We start from the raw sequence: 23,944 nt of genomic DNA on the forward strand, positions 1-23,944 counted from the left end.
AGCAATGTAGAGTGGGCATTCACATCCTGATTCCGCTTTGCTCAAATTCATTTACCGCTAGTCTGTGAATCTGTGAGTGACAGCTAGTGACAGTGAGGCTATTCGAGATCGCCCAGATTGAAAATGCACCAGCCATGATGCTCTGTTCCAAGCTGTCAAATTAGGGTTTGTAAGGTCATGAAAAGTCATGGAAATTAGTTTCATAATTGTTGTTAATGTAATTCATTTAAGCACACTTTTAAATATGGTTAGTCAATAAAATAAAATAAAAACATATCAGCCATTATCGGAATAACCCTTCAGTGCATGTCTGTGGTGCTGCATGTGTGCCAGTGTGAGTGGGCCTTTGCCCGAGGAGAGAGAGCTCGACATGTCAGCAGCAGGTATACAATTATGACAGACAGACTATCTAGATCACCAATTCAAAATATAACTTGTAGCAGTTATCTCGCTAGTTAACTATAGCTGACTAAGCATTCTTTTAGTTGTTGCCTTTCCCCCAGGCACTGTAGAGCCTAAATAAATCTGCACCGTTGGGAAAGCTGGGATTTCCCTCTACTAAATAGTAGCCATGTAATTGCGACAACGTAAAAAATATTCTAAGAATAGCCTAATTGACAAATAACTTGCTCTGCATAGATCTCCCCCGAAACATTAATATTTCAGTCTCATATACTGTATTAACATGTCTAGTTAGTTAGATAAATAGCTTTGAAGTAGCCTACCTTATCCATTTGATCCCTGATTTATTGAATGAGGGAATAATTTTACAAAAGTATGTGGTTGTTATGTTGAAAAAGCCAAGCTTGCACACCCAGGAGCTCTCCAGATGGAGTGTTGACCACATGTTGACAACATGTGACTAACAGTGCAGTTCTATGTGGGGGGGGCTAAGTGCCTTGATCAAGGGCACAACAGCAGGAGGTGGTAGGTCTACATGGGATCAGACACAGCAGCTTTCCAGTGTCAATAATGCTTTGTGACAAGGTAGGGTTGGTATACAGAAGAATTTCAATTAACAGGAAGCCTAGTTAAAAGTTATTTTGTGGAATTTCTTTCCTTCTTAATGTGTTTGAGTCAATTAGTTGTGTTGTGACAAGGTAGGGGGAGTATACAGAAGATAGCCCTATTTGGTAAAACACCAAGTCCATATTATGGCAAGAACAGCTCAAATAAGAAAAGAGAAACGACAGTCCATCATTACTTTAAGACATGAATGTCAGTCAATCCGGAAAATTTCAAGAACTTTGAACGTTTCTTCAAGTGCAGTCGCAAAAACCATCAAGTGCTATGATGAAACTGGCTCTCATGAGGACCGCCACAGGAAAGGAAGACCCAGAGTTACCTCTGCTGCAGAGGATACGTTCATTAGAGTTACCAGCCTCAGAAATTGCAGCCCAAATAAATGCTTCACAGAGTTCAAGTAACAGACACATCTCAACATCAACTGTTCAGAGGAGACTGCGTGAATCAGGCCTTCATGGTCGAATTTCTGCAAAGAAACTACTACTAAAGGACACCAATAAGAAGATGAGACTTGCTTGGGCCAAGAAACACGAGCAATGGACATTAGACCGGTGGAAATGTGTCCTTTGGTCTGATGAGTCCAAATTTGAGATTTTTGCTTCTAACCGCTGTGTCTTTGTGAGACGCAGAGTAGGTGAACGGATGATCTCCACATGTGCAGTTCCCACCGTGAAGCATGGAGGAGGAGGTGTGATGTTGTGGGGGTGCTTTGCGATCAGTGATTTATTTAGAATTCAAGGCACACTTAACCAGCATGGCTACCACAGCATTCTACAGCGATACGCCATCCCATCTGGTTTGCGCTTAGTGGGAATATCATTTGATTTTCAACAGGACAATGACCCAACACACCTCCAGGCTGTGTAAGGGCTATCTGACCCAGAAGGACAGTGATGGAGTGCTGCATCAGATGACCTGGCCACCACAATCCCCCGACCTCAACCCAATTGAGATGGTTTGGGATGAGTTGGACCGCAGAGTGAAGGAAAAGCAGCCAACAAGTGCTCAGCATATGCGGGAACTCCTTCAAGACTGTTGGGAAAGCATTCCTCATGAAGCTGGTTGAGAGAATGTCAAGAGTGTGCAAAGCTGTCATCAAGGCAAAGGGTGGCTATTTTGAATAATCAAAAATATAAAATATATTTTGATTTGTTTAACACTTTTTTGGTTACTACATGATTCCATATGTGTTATTTAATAGTTTTGATGTCTTCACTATTATTCTACAATGTAGAAAATAGTAAAAAAAAAAAAAAAACTTGAATGAGTAGGTATGTCCAAACTTTTGACTGGTACTGTATATCAACATTAAAATTAGGAACAATTTCAGATGTATTGAAATTCATGAAAGTAAATATGTCTGGCTACTGTGAGATGTACTGTATTGTAATTACCGAATGTCACTCCTCCTGTGTAGACATGGATGAGTGTGAGATCGGGGCCCACAACTGTGACGTCAACGCCAACTGTGTCAACACCCCTGGGGACTTCCGCTGTTCCTGCCGAGTCGGCTGGGTTGGCAACGGAGTCAACTGTATCGGTAGGTCCCCAGCCTCCAACCTCCATCTGCTCAGTCTATACACTTTAATCCATACACTGAATGTATACACTTTCCACTGGCTCAGATGCTAGACAAAAAGGAACTGTATGAGTGAAAAATAAATAATGATCAATCAATCAACTTCTCTGCAAGACACAAAATACATAAATGATTGCAAATGTATCAGAGCCCTGACAATGATTCAAAGTCAGTTTCTGACCAATTTCTGACCAATCTCACCAATGAATCACCTTTGGGGACACGTCTGAGGTAAAGACAGAAAAATATAGTCCTATTTCTTTACTATGCTAAATAATGACTAGCATTGCCTCACATCATATAGCGCACTTAACTGTCTGATAACTCACAAACACTCCACTGAACCCCCGTTCATCCGACAAAGAGTCAGAGTTAATCTGACTAAAAACTATAAACCTGTAGCTAATTTTGAACATGAACAAGTCTCCACTACCTAATTCTACATCTAGCTAAGGTGTTTTGTGATGGTAGAATCAGTATTCATGAAATTTGAAATGTGCTGGCTGAACCAGTCTCAAATCAATCCGTATGAAACGAAAGGCAGGGATGCTAACAACACCAGTTAACACACTCAATGCTGAATACTCCCTCTAGCTAACTAACTAGCGTAGTGAAGCTCTAGCTAATAATGCACAAATGCGTTTTCATGACATCTGTTCCGCCGTGATTAGTGTGCCGAGTTCTACATCACAGCTCACTGCTCTGTCATCGCCTTGGCCAAATGTAGCGAGACACACTGCCAGCTGTCAGAGTCGGATGCCTGCTGATTTCTGAGAACAGTCTCGTACCTTTGGTGCCTTACAACTTCATCAACAAGCTGGAAAACTAGCTACTGTATGGCCCTTCAAACATCTTGGCACTAGGCTGCTGGCTGGAGCAGGTTTGCTCAGCTGATCTAGCATGGTTTGCCATAGTACCCAGTGCGTCATAGCTAACGAGAGCAGAGGGATTTTCAGAATTAGGAACTAGTGTTAGGCGGATGGGCAAAATCTAGATTTTTAGAGATGAGTTTCGTGTCCTACAAGACAGATCGTAGGAGTGACTCCATCTGACGTGAGACAATGAGTGACTAGTTCAAACAGGCAGCATTCCTTTTGAACTGTGAATCCAGCTAGAAAAGAGGTTTAAAAAAGGGTTAAACGGTCAGATGAACATAGCAATCATCCTGCTCAATGTTGAGTGCAAGGATTGGATTCAATCCCATTTCATAAGAAGAAGACTACTTTATCATTCATTTTCATTGCAGTCCAGGGAAATTACTTTTTGCTTTTACCCCACTCCCCGAGACTCACACACACACAGCCATGGTGCAGTCAGCCATGGATCAGTCAGCCATGGTGCAGTCAGCCGGGGTGCAGTCAGTTATGTTGCAGTCAGCCGTGGTGCAGTCAGCCGTGGTGCAGTCAGTTATGTTGCAGTCAGCCGTGGTGCAGTCAGCTATGTTGCAGTCAGCCATGGATCAGTCAGCCGGGGTGCAGTCAGCCATGGTGCAGTCAGCTATGTTGCAGTCAGCCGGGACGCAGTCAGCTATGTTGCAGTCAGCTATGTTCCAGTTAGCCATGTTTCAGTCAGCCATGGTGCAGTCAGCTATGTTGCAGTCAGCTATGTTGCAGTCAGCTATGTTTCAGTTAGCCATGTTTCAGTCAGCCATGGTGCAGTCAGCTATGTTGCAGTCAGCTATGTTGCAGTTAGCTATGTTGCAGTCAGCTATGTTCCAGTTAGCTATGTTGCAGTCAGCTGTGGTGCCGTCAGCTATGTTGCAGTCAGCTATGTTTCAGTTAGCCATGTTTCAGTCAGCCATGGTGCAGTCAGCTATGATCCAGTCAGCCATGATGCAGTCAGCTATGTTGCAGTCAGCCATGGTGCCAGTCAGCCATGGTGCAGTCAGCCGTGGTGCAGTCAGCCGTGGTGCAGTCAGCCGTGGTGCAGTCAGCCGTGGTGCAGTCAGCCGTGGTGCAGTCAGCCGTGGTGCAGTCAGCCATGATGCAGTCAGCCATGATGCAGTCAGCCATGATGCAGTCAGCTATGTTGCAGTCAGCCATGGTGCCAGTCAGCCATGGTGCAGTCAGCCGTGGTGCAGTCAGCCTTGGTGCAGTCAGCCTTGGTGCAGTCAGCCGTGGTGCAGTCAGCCGTGGTGCAGTCAGCCGTGATGCAGTCAGCCATGATGCAGTCAGCCATGGTGCCAGTCAGCCATGGTGCAGTCAGCCGTGGTGCAGTCAGCCGTGGTGCAGTCAACCATGTTGCAGTCAGCCGTGGTCCCAGTCAGCCATGTTGCAGTCAGCCATGTTGCAGTCAGCCGTGGTGCAGTTTGGTGCCTTACTCAAGACTCTGATACAACCCATTCTGGAATGTGTATTTGTATTAGCTAGTATTCAACTCATGTATCGAAAATATAGCAAAATAAGAATATTCTTTCTATAAGGAAATTGATTGCTAGACATTTTATGAATGGACCGATTTGAACTAGGGTGGAGCCCTAGCCCAGTGGTGATTGTGTGTGTATTGTAGATATGGATGAGTGCACCAATGGGACAAGCCACTGCAGTGCCAACGCCAAGTGTCTGAACACACCCGGCTCCTACCGCTGTGCCTGCGCTCAGGGCTACACTGGAGATGGCTTCACCTGTTCAGGTAACACACACACACACACACTCTGTCTACACTGAGTATACCGAACATTAGGAACACCTTCCAAATACCTTCCCCCTTTTTTGCCATCAGAACAGCCTCAATTCGTCAGGGCATGGACTCTACAAGGTGTCGAAAGCATTCCACAGGGATGCTGGCCCATGTTCACTCCAATGCTTCCCACAGTTGTATCAAGTTGACTAGATGTCCTTTGGGTGGTGGACCATTCTTGATACACACAGGAAACTGTTGAGCGTGAAAACCCCAGCAGCTTTGCAGTTCTAGACACTAACAGGTGTGCCTGGCACCTACTACCATACCCTGTTCAAAAGCACTTCAATAATGTGTCTGCCCTTCAGCTACACTGATTGAAGTGGATTTAACAAGTGACATCAATAAGGGATCATGTTTTTCACCTGGATTCACCTGGTCAGTCTATGTCATGGAAAGAGCAGGTGTTCTTAATGTTTTGTATACTCAGTGTAATTACCATGGTAACTGTTAAACAGCTGCAGAGAGTTGGCTTGTTGATATTGTCCATGCTACTGTTGGTGTTCATGTCATAACCAGTGTTAGGTACTGTTGTGTACTGTGTTCAAGTCGTAACCAGTGTTAGGTACTGTTGTGTACTGTGTTCAAGTCATAACCAGTGTTAGGTACTGTTGTGTACTGTGTTCAAGTCATAACCAGTGTTAGGTACTGTTGTGTACTGTGTTCAAGTCATAACCAGTGTTAGGTACTGTTGTGTACTGTGTTCAAGTCATAACCAGTGTTAGGTACTGTTGTGTACTGTGTTCAAGTCATAACCAGTGTTAGGTACTGTTGTGTACTGTGTTCAAGTCATAACCAGTGTTAGGTACTGTTATGTACTGTGTTCAAGTCATAACCAGTGTTAGGTACTGTTGTGTACTGTGTTCAAGTCATAACCAGTGTTAGGTACTGTTGTGTACTGTGTTCAAGTAATAACCAGTGTTAGGTACTGTTGTGTACTGTGTTCAAGTCATAACCAGTGTTAGGTACTGTTGTGTACTGTGTTCAAGTCATAACCAGTGTTAGGTACTGTTGTGTACTGTGTTCAAGTCATAACCAGTGTTAGGTACTGTTGTGTACTGTGTTCAAGTCATAACCAGTGTTAGGTACTGTTGTGTACTGTGTTCAAGTCATAACCAGTGTTAGGTACTGTTGTGTACTGTGTTCATGTCATAACCAGTGTTAGGTACTGTTGTGTACTGTGTTCATGTCATAACCAGTGTTAGGTACTGTTGTGTACTGTGTTCATGTCATAACCAGTGTTAGGTACTGTTGTGTACTGTGTTCATGTCATAACCAGTGTTAGGTACTGTTATGTACTGTGTTCATGTCATAACCAGTGTTAGGTACTGTTGTGTACTGTGTTCAAGTCATAACCAGTGTTAGGTACTGTTGTGTACTGTGTTCAAGTCATAACCAGTGTTAGGTACTGTTGTGTACTGTGTTCAAGTCATAACCAGTGTTAGGTACTGTTATGTACTGTGTTCAAGTCATAACCAGTGTTAGGTACTGTTGTGTACTGTGTTCAAGTCATAACCAGTGTTAGGTACTGTTGTGTACTGTGTTCAAGTAATAACCAGTGTTAGGTACTGTTGTGTACTGTGTTCAAGTCATAACCAGTGTTAGGTACTGTTGTGTACTGTGTTCATGTCATAACCAGTGTTAGGTACTGTTGTGTACTGTGTTCATGTCATAACCAGTGTTAGGTACTGTTATGTACTGTGTTCATGTCATAACCAGTGTTAGGTACTGTTGTGTACTGTGTTCAAGTCATAACCAGTGTTAGGTACTGTTGTGTACTGTGTTCATGTCATAACCAGTGCTAGGTCCATATCTTTTCAGGTTCAGTTAATTGAATTGTCTTAAATGCTTTATTTGTATAGAAATAGATGTTTGCGTATAGCAATTTAGTAGCAACACATTCCCTCCGACCCTCCAACCCTCTGACCAAGGGATTATCAACACGTTCTAACCCTCTGACCCTCTGACCCTCTGACCCAGGGATCATCAACACGTTCTAACCCTCTGACCCTCTGACCCTCTAACCCCTGACCCTCTAACCTCTGACCCTCTGACCCTCTAACCTCTGACCCCTGACCCTCTGACCCTCTAACCTCTGACCCTCTAACCCCTGACCTCTAACCCCTGACCCTCTAACCTCTGACCCTCTGACCCTCTAACCTCTGACCCCTGACCCTCTGACCCTCTAACCTCTGACCCCTGACCCTCTGACCCTCTAACCCCTGACCCTCTAACCTCTGACCCTCTGACCCTCTAACCTCTGACCCCTGACCCTCTGACCCTCTAACCTCTAACCCTCTAACCCTCTGACCCTCTAACCTCTGACCCCTGACCCTCTGACCCCTGACCCTCTAACCTCTGACCCTCTGACCCCTGACCCTCTAACCTCTAACCTCTAACCCTCTGACCCTCTGACCCTCTGACCCCTGACCCTCTGACCCCTGACCCTCTAACCTCTGACCCTCTAACCCCTGACCTCTAACCCCTGACCCTCTAACCTCTGACCCTCTAACCCCTGACCCTCTAACCTCTGACCCTCTAACCTCTGACCCCTGACCCTCTAACCTCTGACCTCTGACCCTCTAACCCTCTGACCCAGGAATCATCAACACGTTCTAACTCTCTAACCCTCCAACCCTCTGACCCTCTAACCTCTGACCCCTGACCCTCTAACCTCTGACCTCTGACCCTCTAACCTCTGACCCTCTAACCTCTAACCTCTGACCCTCTAACCTCTGACCCTCTAACCCTTTGACCCTTAAACCCTCTGACCCAGGGATCATCAACACTCTCCAACCCTCTAACCTCTGACCCTCTAACCTCTGACCCTCTAACCTCTGACCCTCTAACCTCTGACCTCTGACCCTCTAACCTCTGACCCTCTAACCTCTGACCCTCTAACCTCTGACCCCTGACCCTCTAACCTCTGACCCTCTAACCTCTGACCCTCTAACCTCTGACCCCTGACCCTCTAACCTCTGACCCTCTAACCTCTGACCCTCTAATCTCTGACCTCTGACCCTCTAACCTCTGACCCTCTAACCTCTAACCTCTGACCTCTGACCCTCTAACCTCTGACCCTCTAACCTCTGACCCCTGACCCTCTAACCTCTGACCCTCTGACCCCTGACCCTCTAACCTCTGACCCCTGACCCTCTGACCCTCTAACCCTTTGACCCTTAAACCCTCTGACCCAGGGATCATCAACACTCTCCAACCCTCTAACCTCTGACCCTCTGACCTCTGACCCTCTAACCCTTTGACCCTCTAACCCTCTAACCTCTGACCCCTGACCCTCTAACCCTCTGACCCTCTAACCCTCTGACCCTCTAACCTCTGACCCTCTAACCTCTGACCCTCCAACCCTCTGACCCTCTAACCTCTGACCCCTGACCCTCTGACCCCTGACCCTCTAACCTCTAACCTCTAACCCTCTGACCCTCTGACCCTCTGACCCCTGACCCTCTGACCCCTGACCCTCTAACCTCTGACCCTCTAACCCCTGACCCTCTAACCTCTGACCCTCTAACCTCTGACCCTCTGACCCCTGACCCTCTGACCCCTGACCCTCTAACCTCTGACCCTCTAACCTCTAACCCTCTAACCCTCTAACCCTCTAACCTCTGACCCTCTAACCTCTGACCCCTGACCCTCTAACCTCTGACCTCTGACCCTCTAACCCTCTGACCCAGGAATCATCAACACGTTCTAACTCTCTAACCCTCCAACCCTCTGACCCTCTGACCCTCTAACCTCTGACCCTCTAACCCTCTGACCCTTAAACCCTCTGACCTCTGACCCTCTAACCTCTGACCCTTAAACCCTCTGACCCTTAAACCCTCTGACCTCTGACCTCTAACCTCTAAACCTCTAACCTCTAACCTCTAACCCTCTGACCCTTAAACCCTCTGACCTCTGACCCTCTAACCTCTGACCCTCTAACCTCTGACCCTCTGGCCCTCTAACCTCTGACCTCTGACCCTCTAACCTCTGACCCTCTAACCTCTGACCCTCTAACCCTCTGACCCTTAAACCCTCTGACCTCTGACCCTCTAACCTCTGACCCTCTAACCTCTGACCCTCTGACCCTCTAACCTCTGACCCTCTGACCCTCTAACCTCTGACCTCTGACCCAGGGATCATCAACCCTCTCCAACCCTCTAACCCATCTCAACCATGGATGTATGGGCATTGGCCTATATAACAATTCAATGTCCTTCTCCATCACTGAATTGTCTTGAAGATCTGATGTTAACCGTGTTTGATCCCTATGTGGTGACAGACGAGGATGAGTGTGCAGAGAACGTGAACCTATGTGAGAACGGCCAGTGTCTCAACACCCTGGGGGGTTACCGCTGTGAGTGTGAGATGGGCTTCACCCCCGCTCCGGACAGCCGCACCTGCCAAGGTGAGTCAATGGCCCTGTCCCCTATCTATCTCACAGTCCATTCACAGAGTATATAGCAGCTCCGGGGTGAAGTTTCCCCTCTAGGTACAGATCTAGGATCAGCTTCCACCCCCCCACTATCCTGACCTTAACCATTAGTGGGGAAAATGCAAAACTGACCCAAGATCAGTGTCAAGTGGTGACTTTACCCTACATCGTGTAGAGCACCAACCTAATACCCAATGCCACCCCATTGATGAGCCATTATTGATGCAATATATGTTTCTATTCATTCAAACCTGTACAAGAAGGTTTGTGGCAAATACATAACAATACGAATACAATGCTACATTTCCCCTGACGGCGTCATTGGGAACACAAACTGTACATCCGCAACACACTGTGTGTGCTTTGGACAGGCAAAAGATGAATATCAGCAAACATACATTTAGATTATTACCATGAATAAGGAAAAAAGTCAATGTGTCTCTTGCTGATCCTCTGCAGATATTGATGAGTGCACCTTCCAGAATATCTGTGTGTTTGGCACGTGTAAGAACATCCCCGGCATGTTCCGCTGTATCTGTAACGACGGCTATGAGCTGGACCGCTCCGGAGGCAACTGTTCAGGTATGACATGACCGTCTGTCTGACCGTCTGGCTGGCTGGCTCTGGCTGGTTGGCTGGCTCTGGGTGGCTGGCTCTGGCTGGGAGGCTCTGGCTGGCTGGCTTTGACTGGCTAATTGGCTGGCTCTGGCTGGCTGGCTGGCTGGCTGGCTGGCTGGCTGGCTGGCAGGCTGGCTGGCTCAGGCTGGCTGGCTGGTTAGCTGACTCTGGCTCTGGCTGGCTGGCTGGCTGGCTCTGGCTGGCTGGCTCTGGCTGGCTGGCTCTGGCTGGCTGGCTCTGGCTAGCTGGCTGGTTGGCTGGCTCTGGCTGGCTGGCTCTGGCTAGATGGTTGGTTGGCCTGCTGTCCGTCTGTCTATCCTTCAGTCTACCGATCTATCTCACCCTCGTTACCACTGTTTTAGTCATTCAATCTGTCAGTCAGTCAGTCAGTCTGTCTTTCTGTCTGTCTTTCTGTCTGTCTACCTTCCTGTCTATCCATCCTTCCATCTATCTTCCTGTCTAGCCCTCTGTCCATCTCTCTGTTTACCTATCTGTGTGACCAGGTAAGGTGATTGAGGATACATGGCTGATTGTCCCACTAGCCCCAGACTAACTCTGATGTCATCTCTAAGATAGCGTCCCAAATGGCACCCTATTCCCAATGTAGTGCTCCACCAAAGTCTCTGATGAGGTGAAATTACCTTTAACCTGGATGTTCTCCTTTATGGGGTGTCAGTGCACTCTGACGTGGATGGGCGTTAAAGGTTTAAACAGGTAGAAGAATGTGTTTGATGGTGAGGTTTACAGTGTAGGATCTCTGGGGTCACTGATTGAATACATACCATCACCACCCACCATGATTCATGGTTTCCATATTTCCAAAGCTTTCCAACATTGTGATGGGGAGATTTTTAGTGGTGTCAAAGTGCATGTCTCATGGAAGCTGCTGTAGAAATAATGTATGATCATTGGTGATCGTAGTGTATCCTATTTCATATTATATTTATATCATATTTATATTTCTTATTTTCCATGTTTGAAAAGTGAAACGTTTGTGTGTGTGTGTGTGTGTGTGTGTGTGTGTGTGTGTGTGTGTGTGTGTGTGTGTGTGTGTGTGTGTGTGTGTGTGTGTGTGTGTGTGTGTGTGTGTGTGTGTGTGTGTGTGTGTGTGTGTGTGTTTGTATGTGTCGACCAGACGTGGACGAGTGCCTGGACCCCATCAACTGTGTGAACGGGCTGTGTGTGAACGTCGACGGTTCCTACGAGTGTAACTGTCCTCCAGACTTTGAACTCAACCCTACTGGGGTGGGGTGTGTAGGTAGGTTATTACAGGTCAACTTGAATATCTAGTTAAACACCTGTGCATCTATAGCGCCTGCTATAGGTTAATATAGGTTTGCATTACAATACTTGCAACTCCATAAGCATTCGTAGCAGTGAATAGCTGTTCATAGCAGCCTATAATTACAGTGAATAGCTGTTCATAGCAGCATATAATTACATAAATGACTATAAATGTACTACAGTGTATAATGCTTCACAAATTATTGCACAAATCAATGTGTTATAATGCATCACGCATAAGTGGTTCATAAGCAATGATAACTCCTACAAGTTGTGTGTTTCTGTTAGTGTACACCAATATCAACTGTCATAACCCCTTTAGGTCACGTTCATTACATTTACATTTTAGTCATTTAGCAGACGCTCTTATCCAGAGCGACTTACAGTTAGTGAGTGCATACATTTTTCATACATTAGACACTAAACTGAGAGAAAAACACAGCTGATCCAATAATACACGCTCATCTCCGGTCCTCGCACTCATTTTTGTTTTTCATGGCAAAACGTTTTAAAACATTCTCAATTGCTTACCCGAAATGCAGTGTTTCCCAACTCCGGTCCTCGAGTACCACTGAACAGCACACGTTTTTGTTGTTGCCTGAGATAAATTCACCTGATGCAACTCATTGAGGGCTTGATGATTAGTTGACAAGTTGAATCAGGTGTTTTTGTCCAGGGCTACAACAAACACGTGTGCTGGAATTAGGACTGGAGTTGGGAAACGCTGTCCTAAAGAAGCCCTGTGGTCTGACCAATGTCAACTGTAATAACTGCTTTGGTTCATGTATTAGGCGCCAAATGGAGAGAAAAAAAAACATTAAACACATAAGAAACGCTCATTTCTATTTTCTGTTCCAAAAATGGTTTAAACGGTTTTCAGTTGCGTGCCTTAATGAACACAACCCTGTTGGTTCTCCTCCTCTCTGTGTACCAGACACACGTGTGGGGAACTGTTTCCTGGAGCATGGACCCAGGGGCGACGGGCTGTCCTGCAGCGTGGAGGTGGGGGTGGGAGTCAGTCGCTCCTCCTGCTGTTGCTCCCTGGGACGTGCCTGGGGAGGCCCCTGTGAACTCTGCTCTGCTCCCAACTCCTGTAAGACACACTCTGTTTTGGACTATTTTGATTGTTTATTTAGCTTCCTGTATCACCGCATGTGTAGAGGCTCAATGTAGAAGAGGAAGGTGAAATGCACATCCTAAACTTGAGAATACCGGTGCCGGGCTAAAAAATAATGTACATTCCTTTATGTACAGGCTCACGCTCTTTTCGCGATACATACTAACAACAGTGTTACGGGACAGAGCCCTTAGGTGTGCCTTAGTTGGCCTGAGTAGGTTAACAAAGTATGACTTTAGATTTACATTTACAATATTATATTTTATGCTTGAACACACCAGGTTAGTGTGATTTAGCTACACCTCCTCACTAGGGTTTCTGAATTCATTCAGTTCTACACCTCCTCGCTAGGGTTTCTGAATTCATTCAGTTCTACACCTCCTCGCTAGGGTTTCTGAATTCATTCAGTTCTACACCTCCTCGCTAGGGTTTCTGAATTCATTCAGTTCTACACCTCCTCGCTAGGGTTTCTGAATTCATTCAGTTCTACACCTCCTCGCTAGGGTTTCTGAATTCATTCAGTTCTACACCTCCTCGCTAGGGTTTCTGAATTCATTCAGTTCTACACCTCCTCGCTAGGGTTTCTGAATTCATTCAGTTCTACACCTCCTCGCTAGCGTTTCTGAATTCATTCAGTTCTACACCTCCTCGCTAGGGTTTCTGAATTCAGTCAGTTCTACACCTCCTCGCTAGGGTTTCTGAATTCAGTCAGTTCTACACCTCCTCACTAGGGTTTCTGAATTCAGTCAGTTCTACACCTCCTCACTAGGGTTTCTGAATTCATTCAGTTCTACACCTCCTCGCTAGGGTTTCTGAATTCATTCAGTTCTACACTCCTCACTAGGGTTTCTGAATTCAGTCAGTTCTACACCTCCTCACTAGGGTTTCTGAATTCATTCAGTTCTACACCTCCTCGCTAGGGTTTCTGAATTCATTCAGTTCTACACCTCCTCGCTAGGGTTTCTGAATTCATTCAGTTCTACACCTCCTCGCTAGGGTTTCTGAATTCATTCAGTTCTACACCTCCTCGCTAGGGTTTCTGAATTCATTCAGTTCTACACCTCCTCGCTAGGGTTTCTGAATTCATTCAGTTCTACACCTCCTCGCTAGCGTTTCTGAATTCATTCAGTTCTACACCTACTCGCTAGGGTTTCTGAATTCAGTCAGTTCTACACCTCCTCGCTAGGGTTTCTGAATTCAGTCAGTTCTACACTCCTCACTAGGGTTTCTGAATTCAGTCAGTTCTACACCTCCTCGCTAGGGTTTCTGAATTCAGTCAGTTCTACACTCCTCACTAGGGTTTCTGAATTCATTCAGTTCTACACCTCCTCACTAGGGTTTCTGAATTCATTCAGTTCTACACCTCCTCACTAGGGTTTCTGAATTCAGTCAGTTCTACACTCCTCACTAGGGTTTCTGAATTCAGTCAGTTCTACACTCCTCACTAGGGTTTCTGAATTCATTCAGTTCTATGATTAGGTTGAGGCACGTTTGTAACACTGTGAACAAACTACTTTTTCTATGATTGGTCCTGTTACATTCAAACCATTTGGCTGTGTTTATACAGGCAGCCCAATTCTGATCTGTTGCCAATAATTGGTCTTTTGACCAATCAGATCAGATCTTTTGCCAATAATTGGGCAAAAGATCGGAATTGGGCTGCCTGTGTCAACGGAGCCTTTGCTACTCGACAAAATTTGAAAAGTATACTTGAAGTGTATTACCCATATGAGTGTACTGAAATAAAGTGTGTTTTTCAGCGGACTATAATACACTCTGCCCAGGAGGAGAGGGTTTCAGGCCCAACCCAGTCACCATCATACTAGAAGGTAACCATCCGCTTACTAAAGTAGATCTCTGGTAAACTACTTTAACTATACCATGTATACTGTACTGCATAGATGCAGTAGAACAATTAATAATACATGCTCTTTTAATCTAAATCTAAATGGAAGCATTTGTAATTTTTTATACAGTTTCGATTGTTATAGCTCATTTTGATGTAGAGAAAACCAAAACCTTTGATTCAAATGCCATTGATAAGAGTCTGTAACTTAACCTTTGTTGAAACCATCTGTAAGGCTCAAATCCTAACTTACGTGTGTAACTGACTGGCCTTTTTTGCACAGATCTTCCATTGACACCGACACATGACTTGCGCAAAAGTCAAGCTAGGATTTTTTGGGATGTTTCTGGAATCTTGGAATGTTTGGGATGTTTGGGATCATTGGGATGTTTCTGGAATCTTGGGTTGTTTGGGGTCATTGGGATTTTTCTGGAATCTAGGGATGTTTTGGACAATTGGGATCATTGGGATGTTTCTGGAATCTTGGGACGTTTTGGGATCATTTGGGATCATTGGGATGTTTGAGATCATTCTGGAATCTTGTTGTGCGTCTTCTCCTCCAGACATAGATGAGTGTCTGGAGCTGCCAGGCCTGTGTCAGGGAGGAAACTGTGTCAACACGTTTGGCAGCTTCTCGTGTGAATGTCCTCCTGGCTACTACCTCAACATAGACAGTCGCATCTGTGAAGGTGAGACACCATGCCATTTAACATCCCATTCAATCATCTGTGAGGTTGAGACACCATGCCATTTAACATCCCATTCAATCATCTGTGAGGTTGAGACACCATGCCATTTAACATCCCATTCAATCATCTCTGAAGGTGAGACACCATGCCATTTAACATCCCATTCAATCATCTGTAAAGGTTGAGACACCATGCCATTTAACATCCCATTCAATCATCTGTGAGGGTGAGACACCATGCCATTTAACATCCCATTCAATCATCTGTGAAGGTGAGACACCATGCCATTTAACATCCCATTCAATCATCTGTAAAGGTTGAGACACAATGCCATTTAACATCCCATTCAATCATCTGTAAAGGTTGAGACACCATGCCATTTAACATCCCATTCAATCATCTGTAAAGGTTGAGACACCATGCCATTTAACATCCCATTCAATCATCTGTGAGGGTGAGACACCATGCCATTTAACATCCCATTCAATCATCTGTAAAGGTTGAGACACCATGCCATTTAACATCCCATTCAATCATCTGTAAAGGTTGAGACACCATGCCATTTAACATCCCATTCAATCATCTGTGAGGGTGAGACACCATGCCATTTAACATCCCATTCAATCATCTGTAAAGGTTGAGACACCATGCCATTTAACATCCCATTCAATCATCTGTAAAGGTTGAGACACCATGCCATTTAACATCCCATTCAATCATCTGTAAAGGTTGAGACACCATGCCATTTAACATCCCATTCAATCATCTGTAAAGGTTGAGACACCATGCCATTTAACATCCCATTCAATCATCTGTAAAGGTTGAGACACCATGCCATTTAACATCCCATTCAATCATCTGTGAAGGTGAGACACCATGCCATTTAACATCCCATTCAATCATCTGTGAGGGTGAGACACCATGCCATTTAACATCCCATTCAATCATCTGTGAGGGTGAGACACCATGCCATTTAACATCCCATTCAATCATCTGTAAAGGTTGAGACACCATGCCATTTAACATCCCATTCAATCATCTGTAAAGGTTGAGACACCATGCCATTTAACATCCCATTCAATCATCTGTGAGGGTGAGACACCATGCCATTTAACATCCCATTCAATCATCTGTGAGGGTGAGACACCATGCCATAACAGTGATAATTCATCCTGACTGCAAATTTTCGTATAGCTTATATTATTTTATTTGTATTGTATATTCTTGACATACCTTGAATCACTGAACACAACAGGCACTTATTAGACAGGCTTTTATTTGAGTCAGGCTTCTATTTCCTTAATGCACACAGCTTTTTATTTGTATTTTTTTTATTTATTTTACCTTTATTTAACTAGGCAAGTCAGTTAAGAACACATTCTTATTTACAATGACGGCCTACACCAGCCAAACCCGGACGACGCTGGGACAGTTGTGCGCCGCCCTATGGGCTTTTGCTAATTTGCATAGTTAATTGTTTAATTCCAGCATTCATTTCCAGCATTTTAATCAATTTCTTCATTTCCTGTACTGTGTTATCATGTACACACTGCGTCACGTTTATTTTGTCTTAAAAACTTTTCCTTGACAGAAGAATTGTTCTCCTCTTTGACTGTGCATTTTCGGCAGTTCTTACTTTTGCCACTAGAGAGTGATTGGCCGATTTTTAGTGGTCTGTACTCCCTAAATTGTTGACTGTTTTTGTGCTTGCCAGTTAGCTAGCAGTTCTCAGCTGTTAGCAGCCAATGGCTAGCAGTTTCTTACTGGTGATAAAAACGGATGATTTTCATAATTTTTTGGAGTCATTACTGAATTATTTAATCTAACAAATCAAACATGAAACCTTTTAAACAATTCATGGTAATTCATGGTAACCGCGTAAACAATTCATTTAGACCTTGTGTTTATTTGAAACTGACGTCTATTTGCTGAAATGTGTGCTATCAAAAGGGACAGGCGGTTATTTGAGACTCAACGTTTAATTGAAGTTTTACGGTATATTTATTTATTTATTTTATATCATATACTGTAGCGGTGTAACCTGATTTTAAAAAATCCACATACGTTCTAATAGTAGGCTCAAAATATAACGAGAACCAACTATGAGCAACATAACTAAAACACAATGGGGTCCCACTTTACATTAGACACCATGTTTTTAATCAATACCATGAACTGATCACCTCTGTGGCCCTGCAGACATTGACGAGTGTGTGGTGAATCCTGGAATCTGCGGTCCTGGCACCTGCTACAACACACTGGGGAACTACACCTGTGTGTGTCCACAGGATTACATGCAGATCAATGGGGGCAACAACTGCATGGGTGAGTGCTTCATTACATTACATATGAATACGAATAATATAGGATTTGATTTAGCAGACACTTTTATCCAAAGTCACTTACAGTCATGTGTACATACATACCAGACCTGGGTTTAAATACAATTTGGTGGTCTTCTGTAGCTCAATTGGTAGAGCATGGCGCTTGCAACACCAGGATAATGGGTTTGATTCCCGGGACCACCCATATGTAAAATGTATGCAAGCATGACTGTAAGTCGCTTTGGATAAAAGTGTCTGCTAAATGGCATATTATTATTATTATTATTATGTTCTTTGAAATAATTTCAAACACTGTATCTGTGGTTGATTGAGCATTCCTGGAATAGTCCCAAAAGGGCAAATCCCGCCCACCTGGCCCTCCAGGCAGGCTAGAGCAAACGCTCAAAGTATTAAAAAGATTTCAAATAGTATTTGAACCCAGGTCTGGAATATACCCCATCAGATTCCTCTCGCTGCAATAATATAAACTCATTAATTAATGTGAACTGCTTAAACATTTTTACATTTACATTTCAGTCATTTAGCAGACACTATACAGAGTGACTTACAATTGGTGCATTCATATAAATAGGTAGCTAGGTGAGAGAACCACATATCACAGTCGTAGCATAAACATCTTTACGTATAAAAGCCCCTCGTAGATGGTACTTCGTTACATTATTAATACCATAATCAAAGTCGGATTTAACCAGGATCTTCTAACTAACTGATTGTGCCGCTGTGTTTCTTTCCCCAGACATGAGAAAGAGCCTGTGCTACAGGAACTTCAACGGCACAACGTGTGAGAACGAGCTGGCCTTCAACCTCACCCACAAGATCTGCTGCTGTGCCTACAACGTGGGCAAGGCCTGGAACAAGCCCTGTGAAGCCTGCCCTACCCCTGGCACTGGTCAGTAACACACACACACACAGACACGCACACACACAGACACACACACACACACACACACACACAGACACACACACACACACACACACACACACACACACACACACACACGCACACACAGACACACACAAACACACACACAGACACACACACACACACGCACACACACGCACACACACACAGACACACACAGACACACACAGACACACACGCACACGCACACACACAGACACACGCACACGCACACAGACAGACACACACACACACAGACACACACACACACACAGACACACACACACACACACACACACACACACACACAGACACACAGACACACACGCACACACACACACACACACACACACACACAGACACACACACACACACACAGACACACACACACACACACACACACACACAGACACACAGACACGCACACACACACACACAGACACACACACAGACACACACACAGACAGACACACACACGCACACACACACACACGCACACAAACACACACGCACGCACGCACACACACACACACACACACACACAGACACACACAGCATTATTCATGGTTAAAAAGTGTTTGAATGCCTTTGCTTTCCAGATGACTATAAGACGCTTTGTGGAAACATCATCCCTGGCTTCAAACTGGATATTGAAACTGGGAGAGCAGTGGGTAAGACACACTATTCTGCTCCTACTTAGTCAACTTGTATCCTTTTTACATGGGCCACATTCACTTCTGGCCCTAAAAAAAGTTATGTCGCACAGTACATGTATCTGTCTCTTCAAGAACCATCTACAGTGTGACTTAACTTTAAGTAAAGATATGACACATTTGTTAAAGTACTGTGTGTGTGTTTGCGTCCTGTTTCAGATATTAATGAGTGCAGTGAGATTCCAGGTATCTGTGCTAACGGGGTCTGTATCAACCAGATAGGGAGCTTCCGCTGCGAGTGTCCCACTGGCTTCAGCTACAACGACCTGCTGATCATCTGTGAAGGTAACGTTCAGTCCCTTCTTCTCAAATTGATTGTAACGTTGAGGAAACATTCAGTCCCTACTTCTCATATTGATTGTAATGTTGTGGAAACGTTTAGTCCCCGTTTCTCATATTGATTGTAACGTTAAGGAAACATTCCGTCGCTAACGTTAGGTACGACTATAGCTGAAGAAAATCCTGCTGTGATGTTATGTACGACTATACACTCTTAGAAAAAAGGTGCTATCTAGAACCGAAAAGGGTTCTACGGCTGTCCCCTGGAGAACCCTTTGAAGAACCCTTTTTGATTCCATGTCGAATACTTTCCACAGAGGGTTCTACATGGAACCCAAAAGAGTTCTACCTGGAACCAAAAAGGGTTCTACCTGGAATCAGAAAGGGTTCTACCTGGAACCAAAAAGGGTTCTACCTGGAATCAGAAAGGGTTCTTCTATGAGGACACCCCTTTTTCTAAGAGTGTAGCTGAAGAAACACCTGCTGTAACGTTATGGACGACTATAGCTGTGTTTCTCTTTAACAGTAGCATGTCTCCAGCAGTGTGTATGATAGTGGAGAGTAATAGAGATAACAGTAGCATGTGTTAGGCGTTAGACTCTAACCAAGTTGGCCTAACTAGAAGTTGGCCTAAAGGCTAGTGGTTAGACTCTAACCAAGTTGGCCTAACTAGAAGTTGGCCTAAAGGCTAGTGGTTAGACTCTAACCAAGTTGGCCTAACTAGAAGTTGGCCTAAAGGCTAGTGGTTAGACTCTAACCAAGTTGGCCTAACTAGAAGTTGGCCTAAAGGCTAGTGGTTAGACTCTAACCAAGTTGGCCTAACTAGAAGTTGGCCTAAAGGCTAGTGGTTAGGCTCTAACCAAGTTGGCCTAACTAGAAGTTGGCCTAAAGGCTAGTGGTTAGACTCTAACCAAGTTGGCCTAACTAGAAGTTGGCCTAAAGGCTAGTGGTTAGACTCTAACCAAGTTGGCCTAACTAGAAGTTGGCCTAAAGGCTAGTGGTTAGACTCTAACCAAGTTGGCCTAACTAGAAGTTGGCCTAAAGGCTAGTGGTTAGACTCTAACCAAGTTGGCCTAACTAGAAGTTGGCCTAAAGGCTAGTGGTTAGACTCTAACCAAGTTGGCCTAACTAGAAGTTGGCCTAAAGGCTAGTGGTTAGGCTCTAACCAAGTTGGCCTAACTAGAAGTTGGCATAAAGGCTATGGGTTCGACTCTAACCAAGTTGGCCTAACTAGAAGTTGGCCTAACTGCTGGTGGTTAGAATCTAACCAAGTTGGCCTAACTAGAAGTTGGCCTAACTGCTAGGGGTTAGACTCTAACCAAGTTGGCCTAACTAGAAGTTGGCCTAACTGCTAGGGGTTAGACTCTAACCAAGTTGGCCTAACTAGAAGTTGGCCTCAAATCCCAAAGAGAAAAATGTGACCGTGCAGAGAAATGGAGAGACGGGAAAAGGTAAACTAGTCATTCAAAGGGTTAATTTAATTAAGTAACTTAAGTCAGTTTAAATGTTTAAATGCAGGGGGGCATGTGCGTAATGTGTGAAATCAAACCAATCAGACATAAAGGTGTATTTCAGTGAGAACGTGATGCTTTGACAAATGTAGCACGTTCCGTGAATGCTCATGTACCAATGACATGAACGTGGCCTTGTGCACTGGGTCATAATTAGATTTAGCTGCTTCACTGTTTAGCATGGCATACATCGACACCTCTCTTTTCCACATCATTTTGAGAAATGTATTTTTGGTGTTTTAGAGACATTTTAAACACAACCAGATTCTTTGGGGGTTTTGTGGAAACCAAATTTCCTCTCTCGTATGGATTTCCTCAGTTTGCCGTTACAAATCTAGTTGACACCAATCTTTATTTCATTTAGGATAACTGCGGCGGCGGTTAGGCTAGAATGCCTTAATAATGGCCCTCAAAGTATACTGTAGTCATATAAACCTTTTCTATTTTAATCCAACCCTTTCTGTCTTGATTTTAAATCTATATTTGTCCTCCTCAATCATTTGTAAGGTATTAAAGTGAAAGTACTATAATTCAGACCTAGAGTGCCAATCATTTTCTTCCGACTTGAAACCCACTTTACGTCTGTCAGTCTGTCTGTCAGTCTGTCAGTCAGTCAGTCTGTCTGTCTGTCTGTCTGTCTGTCTGTCTGTCTGTCTGTCTGTTTCTCTGTCTGTTTCTCTGTCTGTGATCTGTCTGTCAGTCTGTGATCTGTCTGTCAGTCTGTGATCTGTCTGTCAGTCTGTGATCTGTCTGTCAGTCTGTGATCTGTCTGTATGTCTGTGATCTGTCTGTCTGTCTGTGATCTGTCTGTGATCTGTCTGTCAGTCTGTGATCTGTGTTTGTCTGTCTCTCTCTAACTGCCTCTGATCATTCCTGCTACTCTTTACATCTGTATATATTTGTTATCTTAACATTTACATTACATTTTAGTCATTTAGCAGACGCTCTTATCCAGAGCGACTTACAGGAGCAATTAGGGTTAAGTGCCTTGCTCAAGGGCACATTAACGTCATTTAGCAGACGCTCTTAGCCAGAGCGACATATTTAACCCAATGTCAATCTTCAATCTTAACTTGTCTGTGTGTGTGTGTGTGTGTGTGTGTGCGTGTGTGTGTGTGTGTGTGTGCGTACTTGCGTCTGTCTGTGTGTCTGTCTGTGTGTTCCAGACGTTGATGAATGTAGCAGCGGGGAGAACCTGTGCCAGAGGAACGCTGACTGTATCAACAGCCCTGGGAGCTACCGCTGTGAATGCTCAGAGGGCTTCAATCTCTCCCCCATAGGAGCCTGCATCGGTGAGACAACAGACTCCCCCCACAGGCTGCGTCCCTCACGTACCCTATGCCCTACATATGTGCACTGACCAGGGCTCATATGGCTCTGGTCCAAAGTAGTGCACTATATAGGGAATAGGGTGCTATTTGGGATGTAAATGAAGTGATTCTCACCAGTCTGTCTTTGTCCTGGTGTGACCTATGAGACCAGCTGTAGGTCCAGATGCATTGTGGACAGGCAGTGACCGCTAACACCATATTTAACCCAATGTCTCCCCCCATTGTGATCCTTGGCAGGCCCGGGGCCCTGCCTTGTAAGAGAGCACTAAGCTAATGCACCCTGTGGTCTCGACCCCTCTCTCTTTTCTTGTATTTCTCCTCCTACCGTTGGGAAGACCGCAACGAGTGTCTGGAGATCCACAGCCTGTGTAGCCATGGCGAGTGCGTGGACATCCAGGGGGGCTACGAGTGCCGGTGTCACCACGGCTTCAAGGCTACGCCCAACCGCAGGATGTGCATGGGTGAGAACTTCAGCGCTTTCTGGAAAACACTTCAGGCTCTCGCTTTCAACGGAGGCCAATGTAATCGATCCGAAATGGAGACCGTTCAAAATACCATTTTCAACTTCTGTTTTGGAATATTGTGGTTGTCCTGCCCTTAGATATTTTTTTTGTTACTTAGATCGTGTCTTTCCACTCCATTTGAGATAATTGTCTGAAATATTTTGTAGTTACATCATCATAATTTTTTCTGTCTGTCTCCAGATGTCGACGAGTGCGAGCGGTTGCCTTGTCGGAACGGGACCTGCAAGAACACGGTGGGCTCCTTCAACTGTCTGTGCCACACTGGGTTTGAGCTTTCACACCACAACGACTGCATGGGTGAGCACCACTGTCCCCTGGTTCATCTAAAGATTTCTTCCTACCAAGGAAGATTTTCCTGCCCCTCGCTCTAGGCATGTTCTTTGAGTTTTTACATCCCAAAGAAATACTTTATGACAAATGAATTAGAACTTGTATTCAAATAAAGTTTCAATATGCCGGTGCTAACAAAAGGGCATCAACTTTTATTTTTTTGGAATATAACTTTTATTCACTCTTGTATTGATGTGCTGTTTTGTGTTGTGGTTGGCAGATATTGACGAGTGCCAGACATCCTTTGGCACGCTGTGCAGGAAAGGCCAGTGTATCAACAGTGTGGGCTCCTTCCAATGTCTGTGTGAGGAGGGCTACGAGCTAACCCCTGACGCCAAGAATTGTATGGGTAAGAACATGTTCTACTCTACTGTATGGATAAGAACTGTCCTACTCTACTGTATGGATAAGAACTGTCCTACTCTACTGTATGGATAAGAACTGTCCTACTCTACTGTATGGATAATAACTGTCCTACTTAACTGTATGGATATGAACTGTCCTACTCTACTGTATGGATAAGAACTGTCCTACTTAACTGTATGGATAAGAACTGTCCTACTTTACTGTATGGGTAAGACATGTCCTACTCTACTGTATGGATAAGAACTGTCCTACTCTACTGTATGGCTAAGAACTGTCCTACTCTACTGTATGGATATGAACTGTCCTACTTTACTGTATGGGTAAGACATGTCCTACTCTACTGTATGGATAAGAACTGTCCTACTCTACTG

General features: G+C 44.7%; 1 protein-coding gene across 1 annotated transcript in view; it reads left to right on the top strand.

Annotated features, from left to right (window-relative positions):
- Nucleotides 1–23,944, top strand: part of LOC121583098 (fibrillin-2) — a 272,325-nt gene that overhangs the window by 199,808 nt on the left and 48,573 nt on the right. Inside the window, exons 32-47 of the mRNA XM_041899311.2 lie at nt 2,444–2,566; nt 5,114–5,236; nt 9,567–9,692; nt 10,179–10,301; nt 11,473–11,595; nt 12,556–12,714; nt 14,499–14,567; nt 15,148–15,273; nt 17,473–17,598; nt 18,355–18,507; nt 19,119–19,190; nt 19,392–19,517; nt 22,189–22,314; nt 22,689–22,814; nt 23,058–23,174; nt 23,428–23,556. Of these exons, the coding sequence (XP_041755245.2) occupies nt 2,444–2,566; nt 5,114–5,236; nt 9,567–9,692; nt 10,179–10,301; nt 11,473–11,595; nt 12,556–12,714; nt 14,499–14,567; nt 15,148–15,273; nt 17,473–17,598; nt 18,355–18,507; nt 19,119–19,190; nt 19,392–19,517; nt 22,189–22,314; nt 22,689–22,814; nt 23,058–23,174; nt 23,428–23,556 (1,947 nt within the window). The remainder of the gene's footprint in view (nt 1–2,443; nt 2,567–5,113; nt 5,237–9,566; nt 9,693–10,178; nt 10,302–11,472; nt 11,596–12,555; nt 12,715–14,498; nt 14,568–15,147; nt 15,274–17,472; nt 17,599–18,354; nt 18,508–19,118; nt 19,191–19,391; nt 19,518–22,188; nt 22,315–22,688; nt 22,815–23,057; nt 23,175–23,427; nt 23,557–23,944) is intronic.

Source organism: Coregonus clupeaformis, chromosome 15, assembly GCF_020615455.1.
Source record: "Coregonus clupeaformis isolate EN_2021a chromosome 15, ASM2061545v1, whole genome shotgun sequence".
Taxonomy (NCBI): Eukaryota; Metazoa; Chordata; class Actinopteri; order Salmoniformes; family Salmonidae; genus Coregonus; species Coregonus clupeaformis.